The 25,455-nt window shown below is 43.9% G+C and overlaps 1 protein-coding gene across 2 annotated transcripts in view; it reads left to right on the top strand.

Annotated features, from left to right (window-relative positions):
• Positions 1–25,227, top strand: part of dars2 (aspartyl-tRNA synthetase 2, mitochondrial) — a 50,903-nt gene extending 25,676 nt beyond the window's left edge. For both annotated transcript variants that reach the window (XM_070887428.1, XM_070887429.1), the window contains exons 8-17: positions 5,578–5,684; positions 9,589–9,658; positions 10,034–10,213; positions 11,294–11,401; positions 12,453–12,515; positions 17,387–17,539; positions 19,493–19,711; positions 20,613–20,723; positions 22,712–22,787; positions 23,540–25,227. In XM_070887428.1, the coding sequence (XP_070743529.1) occupies positions 5,578–5,684; positions 9,589–9,658; positions 10,034–10,213; positions 11,294–11,401; positions 12,453–12,515; positions 17,387–17,539; positions 19,493–19,711; positions 20,613–20,723; positions 22,712–22,787; positions 23,540–23,730 (1,278 nt within the window). In that variant the 3' untranslated portion in view covers positions 23,731–25,227. The remainder of the gene's footprint in view (positions 1–5,577; positions 5,685–9,588; positions 9,659–10,033; positions 10,214–11,293; positions 11,402–12,452; positions 12,516–17,386; positions 17,540–19,492; positions 19,712–20,612; positions 20,724–22,711; positions 22,788–23,539) is intronic.
• Positions 25,228–25,455: the final 228 nt, after the last annotated feature.

Raw genomic sequence — 25,455 nt, 5'->3', positions numbered from 1 at the left:
TTCACACCGCGCGAACGCTCCAACGCGCACGCGCAGCGTTGCCGGCAGGAAAAAAACTAATTTAAATAGTACCCGCCCCCTCCCACTTACAAAATCGGCGCGAGTGTAGGCTCCGCCCCCCCTGGGCGCCGCGCCAAACAGACAAGGAGCTGCAGGGCTCTCCAGAATCGTGAGTTTTTTTCCGGCGCCGTTTTAGGCGCGAAAAACGGGCGCCCAGCTCGGAGGGGCGCCCGTTTTTTATCGTGTGGAAACTTGGGCCCATTGTGTGGCCTTTCCTGTCTCAATGACTTCAGGCCTACAGAGATGAAGACAGTACAGATGATGGACTTTCCTGGTTTATGTTGCCCGAGGCAAGGGCTTTGTATGCCAGGATAGGGTTCCTTTCTGTTGTAATGGAGCAGCCTGTTGGAGTGAGAAAAATCTTGAGCAATGGAATAGATAAGCAGCAAAACCAAGTGTAGTTAACTTCTAATGTCTGCAGAGGCTGAGATTCCAACTCCGGTTCTGGATTGGATTTCAGAGCTGCACTGGTAGACCTGCCTGGTTACATGTAATCTTTATAGTTAAAGGGTTATAAGAGCTCCCCGATGGATCAGTGACCAATTGATCCATACAGACCAGGAAGATGCCAGGTTTGACCCTCGGGCTGTGTTGATGTTAGCTGAACTACTGTTGGGGCTTCAATCGTCCTGGGCCAAGGAGGGGAGAAATCATGCAACACTCGCTGTCGAGACTCACAAGTCATGACCATTTGGTTGAGGTAGCAGAGGGTAACTGGTGACAATGGAATTGTACTCAGCAAATAGTCAACACCTTCAGTAGAAGAGAGAAAAACTGGTGAGGAAGTCAAAATGAGTTTGATTTTCAAACTGTATTAAGGAATTGCTACTTTAAAAAAAAATCAATTGTAGTCAAACCAGGTGGAGCAAGAAGGCTTGTAAATATACTTTCCATTCAACTCATGAGTCTGAGTACACCATGTGTTACCAATTGCATTAAACAAAATAATTGTAGGCCTGAGATGTATGGGTTTTAAGGTTCACAAATTTTTCTCGTGAAGGGAGAGAGGGGGACCTTTTTTCCTGTAATGTTAAAATGGGCTGAAATTGGTCAAAACCGAATGAGGTTTTGAGTGTTTTACAGCAATAATAAAATGGTTATGTGTCTCCTCCAAGCACATACAAAAATCAGGTTCATTCTTATTCCACACTTGTCTTTGGAGTTGTACTAAAACATGAGTCAGTGCCTTCAGCAGAAGATTGTTTTATTTCTTCTTGCTCATTTGTTGATCATACATTTGTTAGTTTTCATAAAGGATCAAACTCAAGTATACTTTGTATTTTCCTAAAGCAGTAGCCCAGGTTCCAGTTCCTTTTAAATAAGCACGGTTTCAGCTGGCTGGATTCAATGTCAATTTTTGAGTAATTAACTGGATAAAATCATGGCCATATTTTTCACACAATGTTTCCAGTGGCAAAAGATCACCTCAGGCACATTGGCTTTACAGACCTTCCAGTTTCAGTAGTGGTTTTACATAAAAGTTATTTAAATAAGTGAAAAGACCGCAAGCAACAATTATTAACATACACTGCAGCATTGAGAAAAGTCTTAGTTCACTTTAATGTTATCTAGGTACTAATGTGACACACTATATACTACATATTTTACCTCATGTACAGTTGTAGATGTGGATATCGTGAGCATGTCTTCTGATCAAAGTAGTACAGTTACCAAGCGATAAAACCACCAAGACTACAGATTGAATAGAATGATAAATGCTACGACAGTTTCAATTTGAAAACAAATTCATGCATCGAACAAAAATTATTCTTCTGGCTCTATTTGGTAGCATTGAACAATCTGCCCTCTGGTTCAAGGCATTGATACAAATGCCCAATGGATTGGTGAAAGATTGGCCTGCATTTTATAGGCCCTATGACTGCCAATGCATAGCGTAAGTGATTGTAATTACCCTGCAAGTTCCAGATTTCCACATGCGCTGCTCATGTATGAAAACCTGGAACTTGCAATCTCTGAAGTTTCAGCTTAACAGATCGTACGAATCCGCAGGAAATGGACATTCACTGGCGCAGAGTTGGACTATTGCCCAACAAATGTTCACAAAACTCTTACACTTGGTAAAAGCAGGTGTAAGCCCATCTTTTACCAGCGTACGGGTTTAAATAAAGAAATAAATATTTAAAAAAATGATTTAACCATACAAAAACCTTTAAAACTAGTTTAGGTTATTTTTAGCCCCTTGAAAAATGTTTACATTTATTTTTCAAAAAATTACATTTTTGTTTTAAATCTTTAATTAATTTTGACCAGGTGAAGATTTATTTTTACTTAAGTGCTGTGTTTTTTCGTAGATTTCTATTATGCTTACGGGGACTCCGTATGTAAATGGAATCCCAGTAAGCATAATGGGAAACCCTCTTTGTGCTTGGTTGGGCTGGCCCATGTGATCCCAGGGACACTTACAAACCGCATGTGCCCCTGAGATACGTGGGCCATTACACAGGCGTGCACCTGCAGGCCAAGGAGCGCGAGTCTTTGAAGGTATGGAGGCCCCAGGTAAGTGCAGACTTTACTTGCGGTTTACCCGCGGGAAGCCTCCAACCATAATTTCCTTCCCAATGTTTTTCCTCACTACTACGATGCCGCAATCTCCACAGCTGATTAACCTGAAATAGATATTCTGTTTGAAAGAGTCTCATCTCTTTTTTCTTCTCTGATCTTGACCAGGAGAGCTGGATGTTTATTGAAGCTTGGAGAATAGAGAGCATGCGCTAAATACTGGTCCAAAATCAAATCTCTTCATTTCACTAAAGTGCATCATTAAACCTGGTGTGTGAATCTTGGCAACAGTCTTTTGTGGCACATTGAGCTAAAGTTATTTAACTAATACAATTTTTAAAAATCCAGTTAGGGCAACTTTCTTTCTATTGATTTCCTGACTAGTTCTGCCTTTTAAAAAAAAATCTCAGAGCTGGTTAATTGACGGTGAAGAGATGATTGCCTTTCTGAACTAGCCTCTACATAGAGCCATGTGATGGAACAGTAGGGCTCTTGACTCCACTATGATCTGTACAAGTACATTGTATGTTTGAACAGATGCAGTCTATGGGCCCAATTTTGGCCAACCCGTTTTTTTGACGCACTGACCCTTTATGCGTTGACTTTGTGTGCTGGAAACAGCGCCAAAAAACTTTCTTAGTATCCTGGCCCCTCTGCCGAGTGTCTCGGGTCCTGGCGTAGCTTCCATGGTGGAGTGGGGGAGGCGGAGCTACAGCCCTGCGCTGAAAACACTGCCGGTAGCTGTTGCATGCGCAGTGGACTCTGCGCGCCTGCTCCTCGCTCTCCCAGCGTGTCCTGCAAGCTGTCAGCAGGACCCGATGTTCGCCACCCCTAGCCGTGGCCGAATGATCACCCGCGTCTGAGTACAGCCCAGACTGCCAGAACCCTACCCAAGACAGAGCCCAGCCTTCCCCCCCCCCCCCCCCTCCCGATGCCGTCGAGCCCAGACTTTCCTCTCCCTCCCTCGCCCCCTCCCGAAGCCACCGAGCCCAGCCTTTCCTCTCCCTCCCTCCCGATGCTGTCGAGCCCAGCCTTTCCTCTCCCTCCCTCCCTTCCCCCCCCCCCCCGCCTCCCCCAGCCTCCCGATGTGTCATTGCTGGACGCCCCTATCCTACGCCGAATGGCCTCCTGTACAGGCTGGCCCTGCCTTCCCCGGCCCAAGGTAGGATTTACTTCAAATATTTAATTGTTAATAAATTGTTTACCCGAGTTTTTTTATTTTTATTTAGTTATTTTAACTTTTATTTGGAATGTTTGGTGCTTGGGTGCAGGTCCTGACTTACTTACCTGCACCGAATTCTTACCTGCACCGAATTCTTACCTGCCCGCAACGTTGGCCACATACGCTGACCTAAGTCGATTTGGTGTAAGTGTTAGCTGGCCAAAGTGGCATAAATGGCCAAAACTGGCATAAGTGTCTGGGAACGCCCCCCCATTGAACAAAAAACTGAACTAAAAAAAATCGCACCTAACTAAGGGCCCAAGTGAATGAGGCTCCTCCCACGGCCAGCTCCTGCTCCCTGCCCGACCAGACCCGACACTCGCTCCCCCCCCCGACACCCGCTCCCCCCTGCCCCGACACCCGAGACCCACTCCCCCCCGCCCCGACCGACACCTGCTCCCCCCCCCGACCCGACCCGAGGCCCGCTCCCCCCCCCCCCCCCCCACCCCGCCTCAACCCGACCCGAGGCCCGCTCCCCCCACCCCCCGACCCGACCCGACACCCGCTCCGCCCCCCCGCCCCGACACCCGCTCCCCCCCCCGACCCGACACCCGCTCCCCCCCCCCCCCCGCTTCGACCCGACCCGAGGCCCGCTCCCCCCCCCCCCCCCCCGCCTCGACCCGACCCGAGGCCCGCTCCCCCCACCCCCCCGACCCGACCCGACACCCGCTCCGCCCCCCGACCCAACCCGACACCCGCTCCGCCCCCCGACCCGACCCGACACCCGCTCCCCCCCCGACCCGACACCCGCTCTCCCCCCCCCCCCCCCCGACCCGACACCCGCTCCTGTTCCCCGACCCCCCCTCCCCTCTCACTCTCCCTCCCCCCCTCTCCCTCCCTCCCCTCCTCCTCCCCTCCCCTCCCCCTCCCCTCCCTCCCTCCCTCCCTCCCCTCTCTCCCTCCCTCTCCCCTTCACTCTCCCCCTCTCCCCTTCACTCTCCCCTTCTCTCTCCCTCACTCTCCCCTTCTCTCTCCCTCCCTCTCCCCTTCTCTCTCCCTCCCTCTCCCCTTCTCTCTCCCTCCCTCTCCCCTTCTCTCTCCCTCCCTCTCCCCGTCTCTCTCCCTCCCTCTCCCCGTCTCTCTCCCTCCCCCTCTCGCTCAGCGGCACGAACAGCTGCAGAATTCTCCCTGGCTGAAGCACTTTCACACAGGTAGGAAGATGGTTTATTTAATCTTTTCTTGGCTTATAAATGTTTATTCAGGTTGGATTTATTTGTATAATATTTGTAGAAGTATAAATAAGGATTTATTGTCGAATTTAATGAGTTCCCTTCCCCCCCACCTCGTTCTGGACGTCTAATTTGTAACCTGTGCCTGATTTTTTAATGTGTAGAACAGGTTTTTTCAGTTCTACAAAGATCTTCACTGGCGCCATTCTACTTTAGTTTGGAGTACATTTTCACTGTGGAAACTTTGAAATCAGGCGTCAGTGGCCGGACACGCCCCCTTTTGAAGAAAAAATTCTGTTCTAAACTAGAACTGTTCTACCTGACTAGAACTGCAGAAAAAAAAATGTGGAGAATTGCGATTTCTAAAATAGTCCGTTCTCCACCAGTTGCTCCTAAAAATCAGGCGCGAATCATGTGGAAACTTGGGCCCTATGTTACTCTGGAGCAAGTTTATTGGGGAAAATGGTTTTTTTAAACTTGTGTCAGAAAAACCAACTTACTCCAAAAAAAATTGATGCAGTCATGGCAAAAATTGGGCCCCTGATTACTACTGTCAAGAGTGCAATACGAGCTTTTCCTAGATTTACCTAGTTTCTCATTCTTCAGGGAGCCAAGGAGTTTGTGGTGCCCTCGAGGGAACCAGGGAAGTTTTACTGTCTCCCGCAGAGCCCTCAACAGTTTAAGCAGATGCTGATGGTGGGAGGACTGGACAGGTAAGGCCCTATGCTACCCATGAATGTGTACAAAAATAAGACTGCTACTTTTAAGTTTCGGGAATGTTAGACTAATCGAAGTGGTGATCTGACCTCATAAGACTGACTGCAAGAGTACAATTTAAAGCCATATTGCAAACCCAATATCTGTATGACTGCCAGGAATTTTCTTGTCAATATTTGTTCTGTATAATTCATAAGATTTATTTTCTGTTTTAATGTTTAATAAATCACAATTTGGGTTGGCCAGGTGGCGTGCTCTATGTCAGAGCAGGGGAATGCGAGTTTGTGTCTATCATTCTCCGTGTGATATCTGCCCCGTCTCAGCTGGGCTAGGTCATATGACAAAAGCTGATGAGGTGAGAGGGGGCAAAGCTGGTAGTGGGAAGCCTCTCCCGTATCATTTAGTTGCACACTAACTCTTTACACTACAGATGAGCAATGGTAGAGTTTGGGTGTAGATTATCCAGTCAGTTAATTGTGGGAGAGTCAAGAGAGAGCAAAGCCCAAGCTCAGGTGCAGTACCAGGCGTACCTAAAAATGAGGTGCCAACCTGGGGAAGCTGTAACCCAAGACCACGTGCATGGTAAACAGCGAAAGCAGCATGCTATAGACAGAGCTAAGCAATTTCAAAACCAACAGATCAGATCAAAGCTCTGCAGTCCTGCCACATCCAGTCGTGAATGGTAGTGGACAATTAAACAACTAACGGGAGGAGAAGACTCCATGAATATCCCCATTCTCAATGATGGTAGAGGCCAGGGTATGAGTGCAAAAGACAAGGCTGAAGCGTTTGCAACCATCTTCAGCCAGAATTGCCTCCTCCTAAGATCCCCACCATCACCTAAGTCAGTCTTCAGCCAATTCGATTCACTCCACATGATATCAAGATGCTGCTATGCGCACTAGATACAGCAAAGGCTATGTGCCCGACTACATCCCGGCTGTCATGCTGAAGACTTGTGCTCCATAACTAGCCGCATCTCTAGCCAAGGTGTTCCAGTACAGTGACAACACTGGCAACTATGATAACGTGGAAAACTGCCTACGTATGTCCTGTTCACAAAAAGCAGGACAAGTCCAATCTGGCCAATTACCGCCCCATCAGTCTACTCTCAATCATCAGCAAAGTGATGGAATGTATCATCGACAGTGCTATGAAGCGTCACTTACTCACCAATAACCTGCTTACCGATGCTCAGTTTGGGTTCCGCCAGGACCACTCGGCTCCAGACCTCATTACAGCCTTGGTCCAAACATGGACATGAGCTGAATTCCAGAGGTGAGGTGAGAGTGACTGCCCTTGATATCAAGGTAGTATTTGACCGAGTGTCATCAAGGAGCTCTAGTAAAATTGAAGTCAATGGAATCAGGGGGAAAAGTCTCCACTAGCTGGAATCAAACCTACCACAAAGGAAGATGGTTGTTGGAGATCAGTCATCTCAGCACCAGGACATCGTTGCAGGAGTTCCTCAAGTATGGTCCTAGGCCCAACCATCTTCAGCTGCTTCATCAATGACCTTCCCTCCATCATAAGGTCAGAAGTGGGGATGTTCGCTGATAATTGCAGTGTTCAGTTCCTTTCGCAACTCCTCAGATAATGAAACAGTCCATGCCCGCATGCAGAAAGACCTGGACAACATTCAGGCTTGGACTGATAAGAGGCAAGTAACATTCGTGCCACACAAGTGTCAGGCAATGACTATCTCCAACAAGCGAGAGTCTAACCACCGTCCCTTGACATTCAGCGGCATTACCAATACTGAAACCCCACCATCAACATCCTGGGGGTTACTATTGACCATAAACTTAACTGGACCAGCCAAATAATAATGTGGCCACAAGAGCAGATCAGAGGCTGGGTATTCTGAGGCGAGTGTCTCACCTCCTGACTCCTCAAAGTCTTACAAGGCATAAGTCAGGAGTGTGATGGAATAATCTCCATTTGCCTGGATGAGTGCAGCTCCACAACACTCAAGAAGCTTGATACCTTCCAGGACAAAGCAGCCCACTTGATTGGCACCTCACCCACCACCTTAAGTATTCACTCCCTCCACCACTGGCGGACCATGGCTGCAGTGTGCACCATCTACAAGATGCACTGCAGCAACTCGCGACGGCTTCTTCGACAGCTCCCAAACCCCCAACCTCTACCACCTAGAAGGACAAGGGCAGCAAACTCATGGGAACACCATCACCTCCATTAACCATCCACACACCATATATATCACTGTTCCTTCATCGTTTCTGGGTTAAAATCCTGGAACTCCCTAATAGCATTGTGGGAGTACCTTCACCACACACTGCAGCGGTTCAAGAAGGCGGCTCACCATCACCTTCTCATGGGTAATTAGGAATGGGCAATAAATGCAAACTTTGTTTGCGGCACCCACGTCCCAGGAACGAATAAAAAAAAAAATCTACTGTTTTCAAAGTGTACATATTTATTTCTATTCTGTAACATGTGCAAAATGTTTTCTGTGAATTTATAACGCTGAATATTACAAAACAGAACAGGAAACACATGATGAGTGCACTGAGCTCCATGCTTAAATTCCCAGTAAACACTCCTGGTACTTGATTCTTTGTGTCGGGAATGCAAATTCGTAAAATCATTCCTTGTATGCTTTTTTAATTCTGCTCTGTAATATTGAGCATTAGAAGTTCAGAGAAAGTATTTTTCAGGTGTTACATAATATAAATATACACACTTTTTTGAAAACAATAAAGGGTTAGGGCTCTCTCCGCTTGTGTTCATGGAAAAAAGGAATTTCCATAAGCAGACCCATGTCTCCTGTAGTCTGAAATCTACACCTTTAGGTGTGAAGTGCAGGGAATAGCGGGCCACATGATGTAATAGTTATCTATTGATCCTGGCCTTTTGCACGGGTTGTCCAACATGCATTTGTCACCTGCTCCAAAACGCCACACTGCCGGACCATATCATTCAGGGTATTGGTCAAATATATTTGCAAGAATTATAATTACAGAGAAGGAAAAAAATCCCATAATCAGCAATTCAGTGCTTGATTTACACAATACTTCAAACTGTCCAGTAGAAGGTCCATACTGTCCTCTTCTGAAGCTTTTAATTGAATCTTTGATGAACATGACATGGGCACTTCAGCTCCACAAAACCCCTTGCATAACCATAATGCAGATATAAGCAGGAAACTAAACACCCTTGGATGCTATCCAGATATACAAGGCTTTCTTTGAAGTGGAGGCCAGTTTCTTTGAAAGAGAACACCAGATCAAATAGTTCTTTCCCACTGGGCGTGGAATCTTGTTAACTTTACCATGCAGGTAGAATGGGAGCAGCAGACATCTAGCTGTTCATTGAACTGGAGGAAGGCCTTTTTTTGCCATTTCAAAATGAAGGAATTGTTGGTGCAATTACTTTGTGAATGCATTGCTTCCTGGAAACTGGCTTGCTGCCTCCCCCAAAACTAACAATCTCTAGCTCGATTTGTGTATTGTCTTCCTTCCACTACACAGACGAAGGAGCTCTTTAAAATATACAGCCTAACACAAGTCCACTTTAAATGCCATGATCAATAGATAAGTTAGAAATTTGTGGGTTATCACTTGCCAGTGATCATCAGTACTCACTGTCTCACCACACCAGAAAGCCGAAAATAGGTTTGAGTTTCCGGCTGTTGGATAATGATGGGTGAAACTTCCTCCTCAATTAATGAAAATTATTGATCAAATAATCAGCAAGCAAGCATAAGCCTTCATTTTTTCCTCCAAGTTTTATATCTATATATATATATATATATATATATATATGATATAGTATGCGTGTGTGTGTGTGTGTGTATATATGTATAAAATATATATATAAAAGTGTGATATTAGGTATACTTATTGCACTGATTCACGTACAACAATATTTCTGCAGGTACTTCCAAGTGGCTCGTTGCTATAGAGATGAGGGTTCAAAGCCAGACCGACAACCTGAATTTACCCAGGTGAGATATGGTGAGTTTGGAATTCAAAGGGAAGACGGGACAGGAATAACTTTTTAAATCTTTATATCGTGGGTGTTAATTCAATTTTAGTCCCCAGTGGTGACAAATTTTTCCACTAAAATAATAAATATAGCTCGAGGTATATATGGTATGCAGTGACGTATTTTGTAACAAAGTGTCAGCAAAACTATTAATTTGTGTGTCACCGGCACTTGTTACATAAAACAATCTATCTGACAGCTTTTGTTGTAACCGGTAGCTTCTAAAAATGAATGCTTCTGAAGTCAGTGGTGTTGCTGCTTCCCTTGAGTGTTAATCGACGGAAGAAATATTGTTTGCGTTACACTATCACTGATCCGCACATGTGCATTTCAGATCGATATTGAGATGTCCTTTGTAGACCAGGCGAGGATTCAGAAGCTGATTGAAGGGCTAATAAAGTACTCCTGGCCAGAGGAAAAAGGTGATATTGACACACCCTTCCCGTCAATGACTTACTCAGAGGCCATGGACAGCTATGGTGTCGACAAGCCTGATACTCGCTTTGAAATGAAGGTCAGTTTTCTCAGGATGTATACTTTTAAACCATCTTTAGAAATCAGTTACCCTAAAATATATTTTTGAATTTTTTTTTTAAGTGGGAGAGGTGTTGGCAGAACAGTGTTTCCCTACAGCAAGGGAAGGAAAAGGGCCACTCTGAGCCACACTCTTGCACCCACTGAGAACTTTAACAACTTGCATGTATACAGCACCTTTAATGTAGTAAAACATCGCAAGGAGCGTTATCAAACAAGATTTGACACTGGCGCTAGCTAAGGAGATATTAGGACAGGTGAAAGAGATATGTTTTAAGGAGCATCTAAGGAGAGTGAGGTAAAGAGGTGGCGAGGTTTAGGAAGGGAATTCCGTAGCTTGGGGCATAAGCAGCTGATGGCACGGCCGCCAATGGTGGGGCGATTAAAATCGGGTATGTGCAAAAGGCCAGAATTGGAGGAGCGCAGCGATCTCAGAGGGTTGTAAAGCTGTATGTGGTTACAGAGATAGGGAGCGGTGAGGCCATAGAGGGACTTAAACATGGTAAGAATTTTAAAATTGAGATGTTGCCAGACCTGGAGCCAATGTAGGTCAGTGAGCACAGGGATAATGGTTGAACGGGAGACTTGGTGCGATTGAGTTAGGATACGTGCAGCAGAGATTTAGATGAGCTTAAGTTTATGGAGGGTGGAAGGTGGGGGGGCCGACCAGGTGTGTGTTGGAATAGTCAAGTCTAGAAGTAACGAGCATGGATGAGAGACGGGCGATGTTACGGAGGTAGAGGTAGGTGGTCATTATGATGAAGAGTATATGGGGATTTCTGGATCTGTATAAATCGTACACCCTGTTCTTAATTGTAGGGACTAAAGTTCCTGACCAGCTTGCTTCAACTGCCACGTTATAACTCATCTTGTATAATGCAAACTCCAGTTAAACTGAAGGCAAATAGAAAAACTTCATAATACAGAGTTTCTGGGAAACCTCTTCTCATTTGTCCGGTTCGACTACTCTGGATAAACACTGTGAGTCATCAGTAGAGGGTTAAAGAAGCTTCTTGTACTCTTGAACTCCTCTTCTAATCTGCATTTTTTTAATAAACAGATAGTTGACGTCAGTGAAGTGTTCAGAAATACAGAGATTTCCTTCCTGCGTGATGTACTGTCCCACCCGTGTGGTGCTGTACGGGTGATCTCAGTCGCTGATGGAGTAGTAAGTATAATTGAATCAAGGTCAGCTCATAGGGCGGTCTCTGCTGTCTGTATTTGATAATATTCCATCCATTTGTGTCATTTAACAGAGAAAATTGCTGCTCAGTCATTTCCCTGATATCCAGTATTGGACTTGCCACTGAAATATTCTGATCTCTGTGCTCTGGTTGTCCATCCATTGCATTTCACAAACTAGCTATTTTTAGTCCAGCCAATCTCTGCCATGTTTTGCACAATAATCCTGCTGTGGATTGGTACAGCACTATTTTGTCACTGTGACTTCCCATAAAGCTGAGTCCCTCATCTCAGTTGCACTATTAGAGAGGCACAGGACAGAGGCTTCAGAGAGGGAGGCAAAATTCATGATGAGTTGCCCAGGATGCTCTCGCACATCTCTGACTAGGCAGCTACACAGCACCAAAAGCATCAGCCGGGTAGCAGACTCTGAATTATGTCATTCAGAACAAGTGAAAAAGTGCTTTTAGAAACATAGAAACATAGATTTTATCTGGGATTGGTATAGTGAGACACAAAGAGAGAGGGAAATAAAAATTCAAAGGGAAAGGTACTTCAGTTCATGTGAAATATGTGTAATTTAATTTTATAAAATATAATTTCTTTGTATACATTGTCTGGCAATCCAGATTGAAGTATAAATCATATTGTCAGTCTTGTAAAAGGATAGTTGAAAAAAAAAATCAGGATACACAACTGGTTTTGTTGTGTGGTTCCTAAATTTGGAGAGCGTAGACTTGGAGGATGCAAATTCAATACTCTTCATTCCATGCACTGAGTGTTAGTCTCAGCCATTCGATCGTAGAGAAGTGCCGAACAAAGGCTGGGCACTTTCCCCAAGGTGAGGGAGGGAAAATGTGAGGGAGAGTCACCTCAGACTGACTGTTCTTACTCTTCTCCCAACAGTTGGTCATTGAACCCAAACTCTGGATCAGACAGAAATAAGTCTCAATTTGTAACCTTTCTTTTTTTGCATAATTTTTTGTTTTCAGCTTTTTTTGTATAATTGCATTAATACTTCCATTCTTTACTTTCAGAAATACTTGAAAAAGAAAGATTTAGAAAACCTTACCGAATTGGCAAAGGCCCTGTTTAATCAGGTAAGACAATGATATCTATTGTTTTGACATAAAGCCTAATGATAGACTTGAAAGACTTGCGTTTATATCATCATCATCATCATCATAGGCGGTCCCTCGAACGAGGATGCCTTGCTTCCACATGAGTTCACAGATGTTTCAATGAAGGATCCGATGTTCCAGTCCTGAACTCCAATTGAGGGAGTGGAAGATGCTTATGCGTGAATTTTTTTAACGTGTGGTGACCGTTGCACACCAGCCACCACACGGGCTTGACAGAGCTAGGCCTTTATCCAGTGGCAAGGGTTAATCAGGACGACTGGAGACCTGCTCTGATGCACGGACCTAGTGCGCACACATATCGCTGATTCCCCTATCCCCCATTTACTGGTGCCCCTCCCCTATCCCCCATTTACTGTGTCCCTCCCTTATCCCCCATTTACAGGTACCCCTCCGCTATCCCCCATTTACTGGTGCCCCTCCCCTATCCCCCATTTACTGGTGCCCCTCTCTATCTCCCCATTTACTGGTACCCCTCCCCTATCCCCCATTTACTGGTGCCCCTCCCCTATCCTCCATTTATTGGTTCCTCTCCCCTATCCTCCATTTACTGCTTGTACTTGATATGGCAGTGTCAACATAACAAAAGCGTTTATATATGCACATTTACACTGGTACCTGGAGCCTTTTCCATTTCCCAGTTCAAGAACACCAGTGTTTACACCAGGTAGTCCTCAAATAACTAAAATTCAGCGATGAAAGTGATGAGAATATATTGCTTTTATAATCCAACCAATCAGATCGGTGGACTGCTTCGTAGTGGTTGCCATGTTCCAGAGCACAGCCTGTTTTATCACAGGACTTGGTCAGAGTAGCTGCTTCAAATTGTAACGTTGGAAGTTCAAACTTCCAACTTTACACAAAGGGCCGAAAATTCCAGCCTCCAGACGAAGTGCGCACGGACCCGGCGAGGCCTCGCTAAAGCCGTTTTTCGGGGCGCAGTGCGCACGCGCCAAAAAACAGCTTTTCCGAACTGTCAGGATTTCTCTTGACAAATCCTCCGCATCGTCGGGAGAAGGACATTTGTGTGGGAGAAATTGGGCTATTTGCCCAACTCATGCACAGCGAATCTCCTTCAAACTTTTACGCCTGGTAAAAGCAGGCTCATAGCTTACTTTTACCAGCATAAGAGTTTTAAAACATACAAAAATTAAATTTAAACACTCATTTTTATATTAAAAACCCTGTCCATTACGGTAAGTTTAGTTTTAACACTATTAAAATACACACAAAAAATTCCACCCAATTTTTTTTCTAAAACATTTAATTTCAATTAATTTTAAATACGTGAGGTGTTTATTTATTTATTATGCTATGTTTCGGTGTGTTAGGGGGTTTTCTCATTGGTAGTAATGGGAGTCCGTACAAACACAGCTCCCATTTTTATCAATGAGAATACTGCATAGTAATTGGTGATCCAGACCCACGTGACTCCAGCTTGTACGTACATATCTCGAAATCAACTCCCCGTGCGCTGCGCAGCGAATCTAGGCCTCCGACTGGAATCTCTACGTTCCTCCCGGACTACCAGGTACTTTCGTAGAATTTTTTCGGGTCGAAGGCATTCGTACGAAGGAAGCCTCCGACCGCAATTTTCCCCAAATATAATCTGCTCTTCTCTGGTTGAAAGAATCTCTTGGACTGGAAAATTATTTTAAAAAATGAATTCAGACTCGACTCATGACATTATCGATGGGGCAGTCCACTGAGAATGAAGCAAGTTTTCTGAGTGAAGTGGCCACATTATTGCAGATCATGCCTTAACTGGGGACAGATTAGTGCTGTGTTCCTGGTGACTGGTATGGCACTCTTACAGTTTAGCTAACCATTTATACTACCAACCTCCCTCCCAACAGGATCACTGAGTGAATGAGTTAACTCTTGCCAATTTATCAAAGAAGCCATCAGACAACAAAGTCACAAACTAATAAATGTTTATTAACCTTAGAATCAAAGTTAGCAGCACTTAACCTGAGTATGAAAATAATTAATAGATAGGATCTGTTGACTAAATAAGAGGTTACAAAGGCAGTTCAATTCTTTCACAGTAATTCAGCATTAACGGACACAATTACAGCAAGAGTGAACCGTAAAGGATGCAAGACTCAGAGCTCCTGACAGTGGTGATATCGTGGGGGATATTTAAATGCTGATGTCAAAGGAGCATATCGCAAAATTGTGGCAGATAGAGTTCAATATGGGGATGTGTGAGGTCATCCACTTTGGATCTGATTAAGATAAAACAGAATATTTTCTTAATGGTGAGAGACTAGATACTATGGAGGAGCAAAAGGATTTGGGTGTCCATGTACACAAGTCACAAAGCTAGTGCGCAGGTACAAAATATAATCAAAAAGGCTGGGGGCTGGAATGCAAAGGTGAGGAAGTTATGTTTCAGCTGTACAAGCTCTGGTTTGTAGTTCCTTGAGTTTAGAAGATAATGGGATGATCTAATTGAGGTGTTTAAAGTAACAGGAACTCACTAGGATAGATACAGAGAAACTATTTCCTCTGAAGAATATAGAACAAGGGGCCACAATCTTAAAATTAGAGCTAGGCCATTTGGAATGAAATTAGCAAACACTTTCACTCAAAGGGTAGTTGAAATCTGGGAGTCTCTCCCCTGAAAGGCAGTGGTTGCTGGGTCAACTAAAATTGTCAGGACTGAGATCGAGATTTTATTTTTGGTAAGGGTATCAAAGGATGTGGTCAAATGCGCATACATATCAGCTGTGATCTGATTGAATGGTGGAACTCAAGGGACTGAATGACCTACTTATGTTTCTCTGTTTAGCGTCAAAAACACTATCATATATTTTTAAATTCCAGAGAAACCTCTTCAATTCTATTGACCAATCTGAGTGATATGTTAGAAGAGTTCAGGCTTTCTGATACTGTTGATGACCTCCAAATCAATGAAGCATCAGCACTTAGACATGCCAGGTCGCCTGTTTACCATCTGTTCTCGGGTCTGCTTGCTAACAAAGGGTTGCACAAGGATCCAGATCTGCAGGACATTTTATGTCCCCCTAATGAGATGTCTCCAGTCTTGTGGTCTTGATGGCTTGTTTTCTATCCCTGGCAAATAATGTATTATATGTATAAGTCTTTGTGATTTAATTAACATTAGCCTTTTACTTTCCTACCATTCTTTATGACTGCTGACTCCATTTTGAAGTCGTGTTTAAGGCAATACTAAGGACATTTCTCCTTTTCTTTAGCTGTTTTCATTGTGAACATGACACATTGTTTGAGTTGTGTGTGTGTATATATGGATTTTCAGGTGTTTGAAAAGCTGCCACCAAAAAAAAATTGAAGCCCATGATATTAGAAGGGAATACAACAATCATCATAGTCCCTCGGAATCGAGGAAGACTTGCTTCCACTCTTAACATGAGTTCTTAGATGGCTGTACAGTCCAATACGAGAACCACAGTCTCTGTCACAGGTCGGACAGATAGTCGCTGAGGGAAAGGGTGGGCAGGAAGCCTGGTTTGCCGCACGCTCCTTCCGCTGCCTGCGCTTGATTTCTGCATACTCTCAGCGACGATACTCGAGGAGCTCAGCGCCCTCCCGAATGCACTTCCTCCACTTAGGGCGGTCTATGGCCAAGAACTCCCAGGTGTCAGTGGGGATGTCGCACTTTATCAGGGAGGCTTTGGGTGTCCTTGTAACATTTCCTCTGCCCGCTTTTGGCTCGTTTGCCGTGGACGAGTTCCGAGTAGAGCGCTTGCTTTGGGGGTCTCGTATCTGGCGTGTGGCCTGCCCAGCGGAGCTGATCAAGTGTGGTCAGTGCTTCAGTGCTGGGGATGTTGGCCTGGACGAGAACGCTAATGTTTGTGCGTCTGTCCTCCCAGGGGATTTGCAGGATCTTGCGGAGACATCGCTGGTGGTATTTCTCCAGTGACTTGAGGTGTCTACTGTACATGGTCCACATCTCTGAGCCATACAGGAGGGCGGGTATTACTACGGCCTTGTAGACCATGAGCTTGGTGACAGTTTTGAGGGATTAATCTTCAAACACACTTTTCCTCAGGCGGCCGAAGGCTGCACTGGAAGCGGTGTTAGATCTCCTCATCAATGCCTGCTCTTGTTGATAGGAGGCTCCCGAGATAGGGGAAGTGGTCCACATTGTACAGGGCCATGCCGTAGATCTTGATGTTTGGGGGCAGTGCTGTGCGGCGAGGACAGGCTGGTGGAGGACCTTTGTCTGACTAATGTTTAGTATAAGGCCCATGCTTTCATATGCCTCAATAAATATATCAACTATGTCCTGGAGTTCAGCCAGGATCGTGAATAGCTTGGGGACAGAAAGCCAAGAGTAGTGGCAAACAGATTGAGGATACTGATTTATGCTAGGACCGGCTTTTTTATCAATGATTTTGGACATATGCATAAAAGGATTAATATCAAAGTTTATTAATACAAAATTAGGGGGCATGAAGCATGCAGCAAACCCAGTGACAGTACGAATAGATTTCCTGGGTGGACCTGAAGATTTGTGTTGAGCTTTACATGGTGCAACTCCAGTACAGTGCAACATGGGGTGAATGGATGTGAGTTTATTGCTGCTGTTCCCTACATCGTAGTTTCCCAACTTTGGCTCCAGTGTTATAGCCAAGGGCTTCTCTATAGGTTTAGTGAGTCATCTGGTCTGCTACCCTTCCAGGATATCATTCACAGTGCTAAGGTTTGGGGGTGTGCTGGCCCATTCCTCACAGCCGTGGTAGTCTTGTGCTGGTATAGACAAAACCTAAAGGGAGAAAATCAGTAAACTGCCGTAGAAATTGAAAATATTGCTCACTGTCACTTGTGATTCTCTCTGCCAACAGGACTTGACATTCGTTGCGCTGCAACCTGATGGTACATGGAAATCTGCACATGCCAAAATCCTTACAAATGTGGAGAAGTCACAGCTGTGTCATGCAACAAATCTCCAAAAAGGTGATGTGCTGATTCTCACAGCGGGAGATAGGACAATGGCAGTAAGTATTTTAGTTATATAAGTTATTGGAAACCATTATCAGGGACAAAATACATTTTCATTTGGAAAGGCATGGGTTAATGAAGGAGATCCAGCATGGATTTGTTAATGGCAAATCATGTCTGACTAACTTGATTGAATTGTTTGAGGTAACAGAGAAGGTTGTTCAAGGAAATGCAGTAGATGTTGCATATATGGACTTTCGGAAGGCAGTCAACAAAGTGCCACACAGGAGGCTTATTATCAAGATGGAAGCCCATGGAATTAAGGGGGAAGTGATGCTTTGGATATAGAATTGGTTCGGTGACAGGAAGCAAAGGGGTGAATGAATGGTTTTCAGGCTAGGAAGTGGTTTGCAGTGGTGTTCCCCAAGGATTAATTTTGGGTCTGTTACTCATTTCCATTATAAATGACTTAGACTCAGGTGTAGGGAGCGGCATTATAAAATTTGCAGATGATACAAAACTTGCCAACGTAGCAAATAGTGATAAGGATAGTTGTAGACTTCAGAATGATAGACAGGATGGTGAAATGGGCAGAAGCATGGCAGATGGAGTTCAATGCAGAATAGTGTGAAGTGATGCACTTTTGGAGGAGTAATATGGAAAAATAGTTTGAAGAGTGTAGATGAGCAGAGAGACCTTGGTGTCCATATCCACAAATTCTTAAAGGTGACAGGGCAAGTTGATAAGGTGGTTAAAAAAGCATATGGGCTACTTGGTTTATAAATAGGGGCATAGAATATAAAAGCAAAGAAATCATGCTAGAACTTAATAAATCACTGGTTAGGCATCAGCTGGAGTATTGTGGACAATTCTGGGCCTTCGAAAGGGTACAGAGGCGGCTTACCAGGATGTTACCGGCATTGAGGGACTTGAGTTGTGAGGAGAGGTTGGTTAAGTTATAACTGTTATCTTTGGAACAGAGAAGGTTAATAGGTGATCTAATAGTGGTTTTGAAGATGATGAGAGATTTTGATAGAGTAGATAGAGAAAAACTATTCCTTCTGGCAAGTGGGTCAGTAACCACATGTCATAGATTTAAAATAATCTAGAGGGGCGATGACAAATTTTTCACTGAGTTATCGGGATCTGGAACGCTCTACCTGAAAAGGTGGTTGAAGCTGATTCTAGAAATAATTTTAAAAGGGAGTTGGACAGGTACTTGAGGATGAGGAACTTACAGGGTTACAGACAAAATGTGGGGATGTGGGACTAAGCATTTCAAAGAGCCAGCAGAGGCACGACAGGCCGAATGGCCTCCTTCTGTGCTGTAAATTCTATGATTTTAAGTAGCAGTACAATACACTATTCTTTTAGTGGGGTTGTGTGTGTGCCAAACTGAAACTGATAGTTTCTCATTTACCTGAGTGGAGCTAGAGGGAAAGTTAAAGCAAGTGTAAAATATTCACATTTTGTTGGGGTTCCTTGTTGCTTCTTTAAGAACCTTCATGCCTGTCCTATTCTCTGCCTAAGAGACCAAACAAGTGACCTGCTTGATCTGTAAGCGGCCGCTAGCAGCTGGAAGAGGATCCAGGATGAATGTTAATTTAATTGACTTAGTATCTCTTGTGCCGAGTTGGCACAGGTGAGGTACTGAGCAGGTGGGAAGTTACAGATGCAACCCTACATTGTGTAGTAAACCAAGATATCACCTTATTAGCTCACTGAAGAGGCTTCTGATTTTGGCAACACTTAGGAATAAACTGAAAAGACGATAACTCTCACAATTGATATCTGGAAGAAGCAGACAACACAGTAATAGCTTTTTTCCCCCTGCTGATATTCCTGTTGGAGCAACAGCTTTTGAACTCTGGATGTCCGCATGTCTACTTCCCAACTCTGCTGTTGGTATGATCAGACCGACTGGTTTTCTTTTGTGCCTCCATGTCTTGTGCACTGATTAATCTAATGACACATTTTCTTAATATGTATTTCTTTTTTTTCCTTAAAAGAACGTTGCATTAGGGAAGTTGCGGCTGAAGTGTGCGGATATTCTGGAGTCCAGGGGTGTTGCCCTCCGAGATCCAGGTATATTCAATTTCCTCTGGGTTGTCGACTTCCCGCTGTTTCTACCAAAAGAAGACAGCCCCGAAGAGTTTGAATCTGCTCATCACCCCTTCACAGCTCCCCACCCAGATGATGCTCATCTCATCTACAGGGAGCCTGGCAAGGTATGGCAGCTAAGTGTAAGATGCAAAGACAGATTGTTCCAGTTAACTGGTAAATCCTCACTGATATTTTTCAGTTAATCTTTTAACCGACAACTTCTTAAATAATTGCACAGTGCATTTGCAAAATGAGTACAGGATCTCTTATTTGTGGTGGACCAGTGTCCTGTGTCACAGAGTGATAGGTCTTTGGTTTGAGCCCCTCATTTCCCAAGGGGAAGGTTGGTGATTTTGGCTGTGATATTGTGAGAAGAAGCCAAAGCCTCCATCACTCATTGAGGAAATGATAATCTCACATAACTCTCAGAGCCTGAGAATAGGTGCCTGCTCACCAAAGCGATTCTGCCAGTCTGCAAGATTGAGACTGTAGAAAATCCTCAGCTAGAGGAATGAATGCTACTTAGGGATCTCTGACAGATTGACTCCAGTACAACTTGGTGGTGTGGCTAGGATATTGGTTCAAGGACACCCTTAAAGACTCCTTGATAAAGTGTAACATCCCCACCGACACCTGGGAGTCCCTGGCCTAAGATCACCCTAAGTGGAGGAAGAGCATCCGGGAGGGCGCTGAGCACCTCATGTCTCGTCGCTGAGAGCATGCAGAAAACAAGTGGAAGGAGCGTGCGACAAACCAGTCCCACCCACACTTTCCTTCAACGACTGTCACCTGTGACAGAGACTGCAATTCCCGTATTGGACTGTACAGTCACCTGAGAACTCACTTTTAGAGTGGAAGCAAGTCGATTTCGAGGGACTGCCTATGATGGTGGTGCACAAGTGAGAAATGGTCCAGAGGTGCCCCTAAGTGGATGAGTACCTGGTGATTGATATAGCTTGGTTTTGTCTTGTTTGGACTTCTGTGAGTCTGTTGCTGTCTAATATTACCAGATTCTGTTTTCTGCAGGTGAGGAGTCAACATTATGACCTGGTGTTAAATGGCAATGAAATAGGAGGAGGCTCCGTTCGAATACATAATATGGAATTGCAGCATTATGTACTGGAGAAGATACTAAAGGTAGATAGCACAACTTGTATTGCTTACGTCTCAGTGAAGTTACATAAGAATATGCTTCACAGTGCAGGGCAGTTCAGCAATTGTACAGATGGACTCGAAGCCCTAAACACGAAAAGTACGGAGTTTGAAAATGGGGTTGCCATCCCTCTCAGAGTCTCCGAGAATTGGAGATGAATCTTCCGGGTACTACTGTTAGCAGCGTGTGGGGAAAACTGGAACTTGCCCACTACTGCGATCCATGTACCTAGTGACAGGTGGGTTGGGGGGGCAGCGCTTCATATTGGTTTGAAAATATTGGGGGTAACGATGGCATCTGGAACCCAAAACAAGGGAGAAGGAAGAAAGTTCTTGAACTGAGGGCTATTCTACATGCCATGCATGTTTCACCACAAGTGGCTATTGAGGTAGAGACGAGAACATAATTTAAAAGGGAATGGGATAAATATTTGAAAAGAAGGAATATAAAAGGATCTTAGAGGAATGGGGTTAGAAGCGAGAACGCCAGTTATTGATCAGGGGCAGGATTCCTGGCTGATAGTCCCTCCCTCTATCCCAGGGTCAGGTTACCAAGCCTCCCACTTTGGATGGGAGTCCAAAAATGGAAAGTTAATCTCCCAAACTGTGAAAATGTAGAGCTTACACTTAGCATTTGCCACCTGTGGTTTATAGAATCATAGATTGGTATAGCACAGCATGAAGCCATTCGGCCCATCAGGCCTGTGCCGGCTCTTTGATAGAATTGACCAATTAATCCAACTCCCTTGCTCGTTCCCCATAGCCTTGTAAATCTTTTTCCTTCAAGTATTTATACAACCCTCTTTTGAAAGTTACTATTGAATCTGCTTCCACCACCCTTTCAGGCAGTGCATTCCAGACCATAACAACTCGGTGTAACAAAATGTTTCCTCATGTCACCTCTGGTTCTTTTGCCGATCACCTTAAATCTGTGAACTCTGGTTACCGACCCTTCTGCCATTGGAAACAATTTCTCCTTATGTACTCTATCAAAAACCCTTCATGATTTTTGAACACCCCTTAAGAGAACAACCCTAGCTTCTCCAGTCTCTTAACATAACTAGAGTTCCTCACCCTCGTACCATTCTAATAACTCTCTCTGCACCCTCTCCAAGGTTTTGACATCCTTCCTGAAGTGTGGTGCCCAGAATTGAACACAATACTCCAGCTGAAACCCAACCAGTTATAATGTATAATTTCACACTTCTCTGTGTTAAATTTCATCTGCCACATGTCTGCTTATTTTATTAGTCTGTCTATGTTCTCCTGAAGTCTGTGAAATTATGTCCTGTATACCCAAGTCCAAATCATTAAAATATTCATCAAAAAGAACAATGGCCCTAATACTGATCCCTGGGGAACACTACTGCACACTTCCCTCCTGTCTGAAAAACAACCGTTCACCACTACTCTCTGGTTTCTGTCTCTTAGCCAATTTCGTATCCATGCTTCCACTGTCTCATTAATCCCATGGGCTTTAACTTTGTAAAACGCCTTTTGCAGGTGCATATACAAATCAACTGCGTTACCCTCATTAACCCTCTTTGTTACTTCATCAAAGAACTCAGTCAAGTTACTCAAGCATGATTTGCCTTTAACAAATCCGTGCTGACTTTCATTTATAATAAATGTGCACCTTTGTGTGTTCTTCACCCGCTTGCATGTGGCCTCCTGGTTCTCAGAACGTTCACACGAAAGCTTGGTGTGAAACCACAAGCGAAGATATGCGGAACACAACCGGTAAATGCAACAAAATTTGCAAACTGCAGACAAGTGTCACATGATCTCATGCCAAGTTCTCAAACCTCCAGAATACCTCCAACCCCAGTTGGAGAAAAGTATTGGATCATTTTGCAGACTTGCCACTTCCAGTGGGACATTCTGCAGATCATGCAAGAGTTTCAGTTGAATAAATCTGAATTAAAAAGAAATATCCCTATTTGTTTATCTATCTACTTATTTGTATGTCATAGGAAGACAGTGGGTTGTTATCACATCTACTCGAGGCACTAGATTCTGGAGCACCACCCCACGGTGGGATTGCATTGGGTGAGTTTTTGTTTAATTCTTCTCTACAATCTAGCACAATGGGAGCCTGAGATTAGAATAACCCAGGACTTAGTTAGTTGATGGTCTATTGTGCCTTACACAATTAAACTTTGCAGTTGAGGACACCTCGAGTCTGAGGGATATCTGTAACTCTTAAGGGTAATGGTCAAGAGAGAAGGGCTGACTTTTTCTGAAATTCTTAGAATGTGGATGTTGCTGGCAACGCTATCGCTATTTGCCCTGAGCAAGTTTAATATTAGGCCACTTCAGAGTCAACTATATTAGTGTGGAACTGGAGTCATGTATAATCCAAACCGGGTAAGGATGGTAGGTTTCCCTTCCCTGAACCAGTTGGGCTTTTACGACAATCCAACAACTTCATGGTCACTTTTACTGATACCAGCTTTAAATTTCCAGATTTTTAAAAACTGAATTCAAATTCTCAAACTTGCATGGTGGGATTTGAAGTCACATTCCCTAGATTATTAATTAGTCCAGTAACATAACCACTACACTAGGCTCGCTTCTCTTCCATGCTAACATGAAATGCTGAAATAGGGCAGGCTCTATATATTAAAGCCAAAATAGCATAAAATTCTGCTTATTTTCTTTCCTTATGGGCTGGCCATTGCATTAGTGTCTAGCAGCTGTGACTTAGGGCACAGGCTTCTGATTTTGTGGGTTAAATCCAGTGCCATTCTTTATGGTGCTTATTGCCATATAGTTTCATTGTCTATGCTGTTTCATTTTAGGTCTGGACAGACTGATAGCTCTTACAGTTGGAGCATCGAGTATCAGGGATGTCATTGCCTTTCCAAAATCCTTCAGAGGGCGTGATCTAATGAGTAATGCACCAGACTCTGTGAGTCCTGAAGAGCTGAGCCCATATCATATTCAGGTCAACTGGCCAGCGGAAGTGCATGAGGATTATGAGAAATCATGAGATACTGCAGTGACTGGAAACTTAGGCAAAAAAGCAATGGAGACCAAACTGGGATTTGAACCATATTAGTTTGTACTATTTCAGTGCGTGTGACCTACACAATCACTGGGGGCTGGTAGGTCTGGAGCAGCTCTCTGCAGTGGTGTTGTCCACAGCCACCCCATTGCTTATTGTATACATTTATCAAATCGTAGCCTCTGAATAATGTTTCAAATTAATAGTAATTTAAAGGTAAATAAATCACTAGAAAATATTATTTTCTTTAAAAGGTGGGTAACTATTTTCAGGACAAAGGATTTTTGCCTCATAATATACCAGACTACTTTGGTTCTCCTGAAGAGCTGAACCTATACCACATACAGGTCAGGTGGACATTGGTAATCACTTCCTTTGTTTCAGTGCCTGAAAGTAGTGGACCCGTTTCCAGCCAGGAGAATCTCTGCAAGCTGGCATCAGTGTATTACTGTGTTCAGTCTACTTATTAAGTGAGAGGGAGCCATCAGGTGGTTTTATAATTATTCTTCCTGCATTTCTTTCTAACTCACTGTGACAATATTTGTTCAATTATTATAACATATCTAATCTCTGTACATGTTACACCCTTAGATGTTCAGTTCCTTCACTGGCACAAAATTTGAGTCAAACAAACTGCAATTTACTACTTGACTTCATGAGGCAGGTTTGGTACAATTCAGGAATTTTAGCAAAATACTAACTCACCTTAGTTACCTATCATGGTAATCAAGTTATATCTAGATCCCTGAACTAAATGACTTAGTTAAGACAGATTCAGATTTACTCTTTATGTTATACTTAGGATGATCCACCTACTGGGAAAAACAAAAAAGCAGAGAGCTGTATTCAGTTTAGGAAATCTGTCAAAAATTCAGATTAGGCAAGCCCCAATGGGCTTCAAACCTTGCTGCTAATTACACAGAATCTTACCTATGCTATGATCACAGTTTTTAGAAATGCAAGGAGTCAATCCTTACTACCACCAGAATCCAGGTTAATCATACTGAGAAAAATAAAACTACTCTCAGAAGATGGGGAAGCACTGGCCTCCCCTTTTTGGCCTTTAGTTTGCAACATTTTTATGTTGCATTTATACAATGAAACAAAAGCTTTCCGAGGCACAGAAATAACAGTATCGCAACCAAATGTTGTTAACATAAGAGGTCCTCACGCTTCCTGCACAGTTCTCGGTGGTTTCAGAGTGGCCATGGTGGGAACTAAAGAACAGGTTGCCTCTCCGCTAGGGATGGAACATCCATGCAAAATGAATAAAGTTCCCTAATATAAAAAGGGACCTCAGCACTGATAAAACAGGAACACGTTATGGGGAAGCTAATAGTTTAAACAGATCATGAGTGATTAATGTGAAATGAGTCTGTGTTTTCATTACCCCCTGTCCGATAAACTGGTCAGACTACAAAGATAATGCAGTTGTAATGCCAAATTGTACTGTCAAAATAAAAAAATCTTTTTTTGACGTTGTCATATTTTTACATCAAATAAAATAAACAGTAAATGACACTCTACATACAGCAGAGCCATCGACAAACAAACCAATAACGAACACTGTCTAAAGACAACATGGAACACATTCAAACTACAGCCAGGATGGAGAGCATTTTCAGAATCATGTACAATCAATCTGCTGCTCACCCTACCTGCTCAGTGCCTCCACATTCAGAAACGAAGAATCCCCATTAAATTGCATCT

The sequence above is a fragment of the Pristiophorus japonicus genome, chromosome 8 (assembly GCF_044704955.1).
Source record: "Pristiophorus japonicus isolate sPriJap1 chromosome 8, sPriJap1.hap1, whole genome shotgun sequence".
Lineage (NCBI taxonomy): Eukaryota > Metazoa > Chordata > Chondrichthyes > Pristiophoridae > Pristiophorus > Pristiophorus japonicus.
The sequence above is the reverse complement of the archived record's forward strand: the minus strand, read 5'-3'. Positions and strand labels throughout refer to the sequence as shown.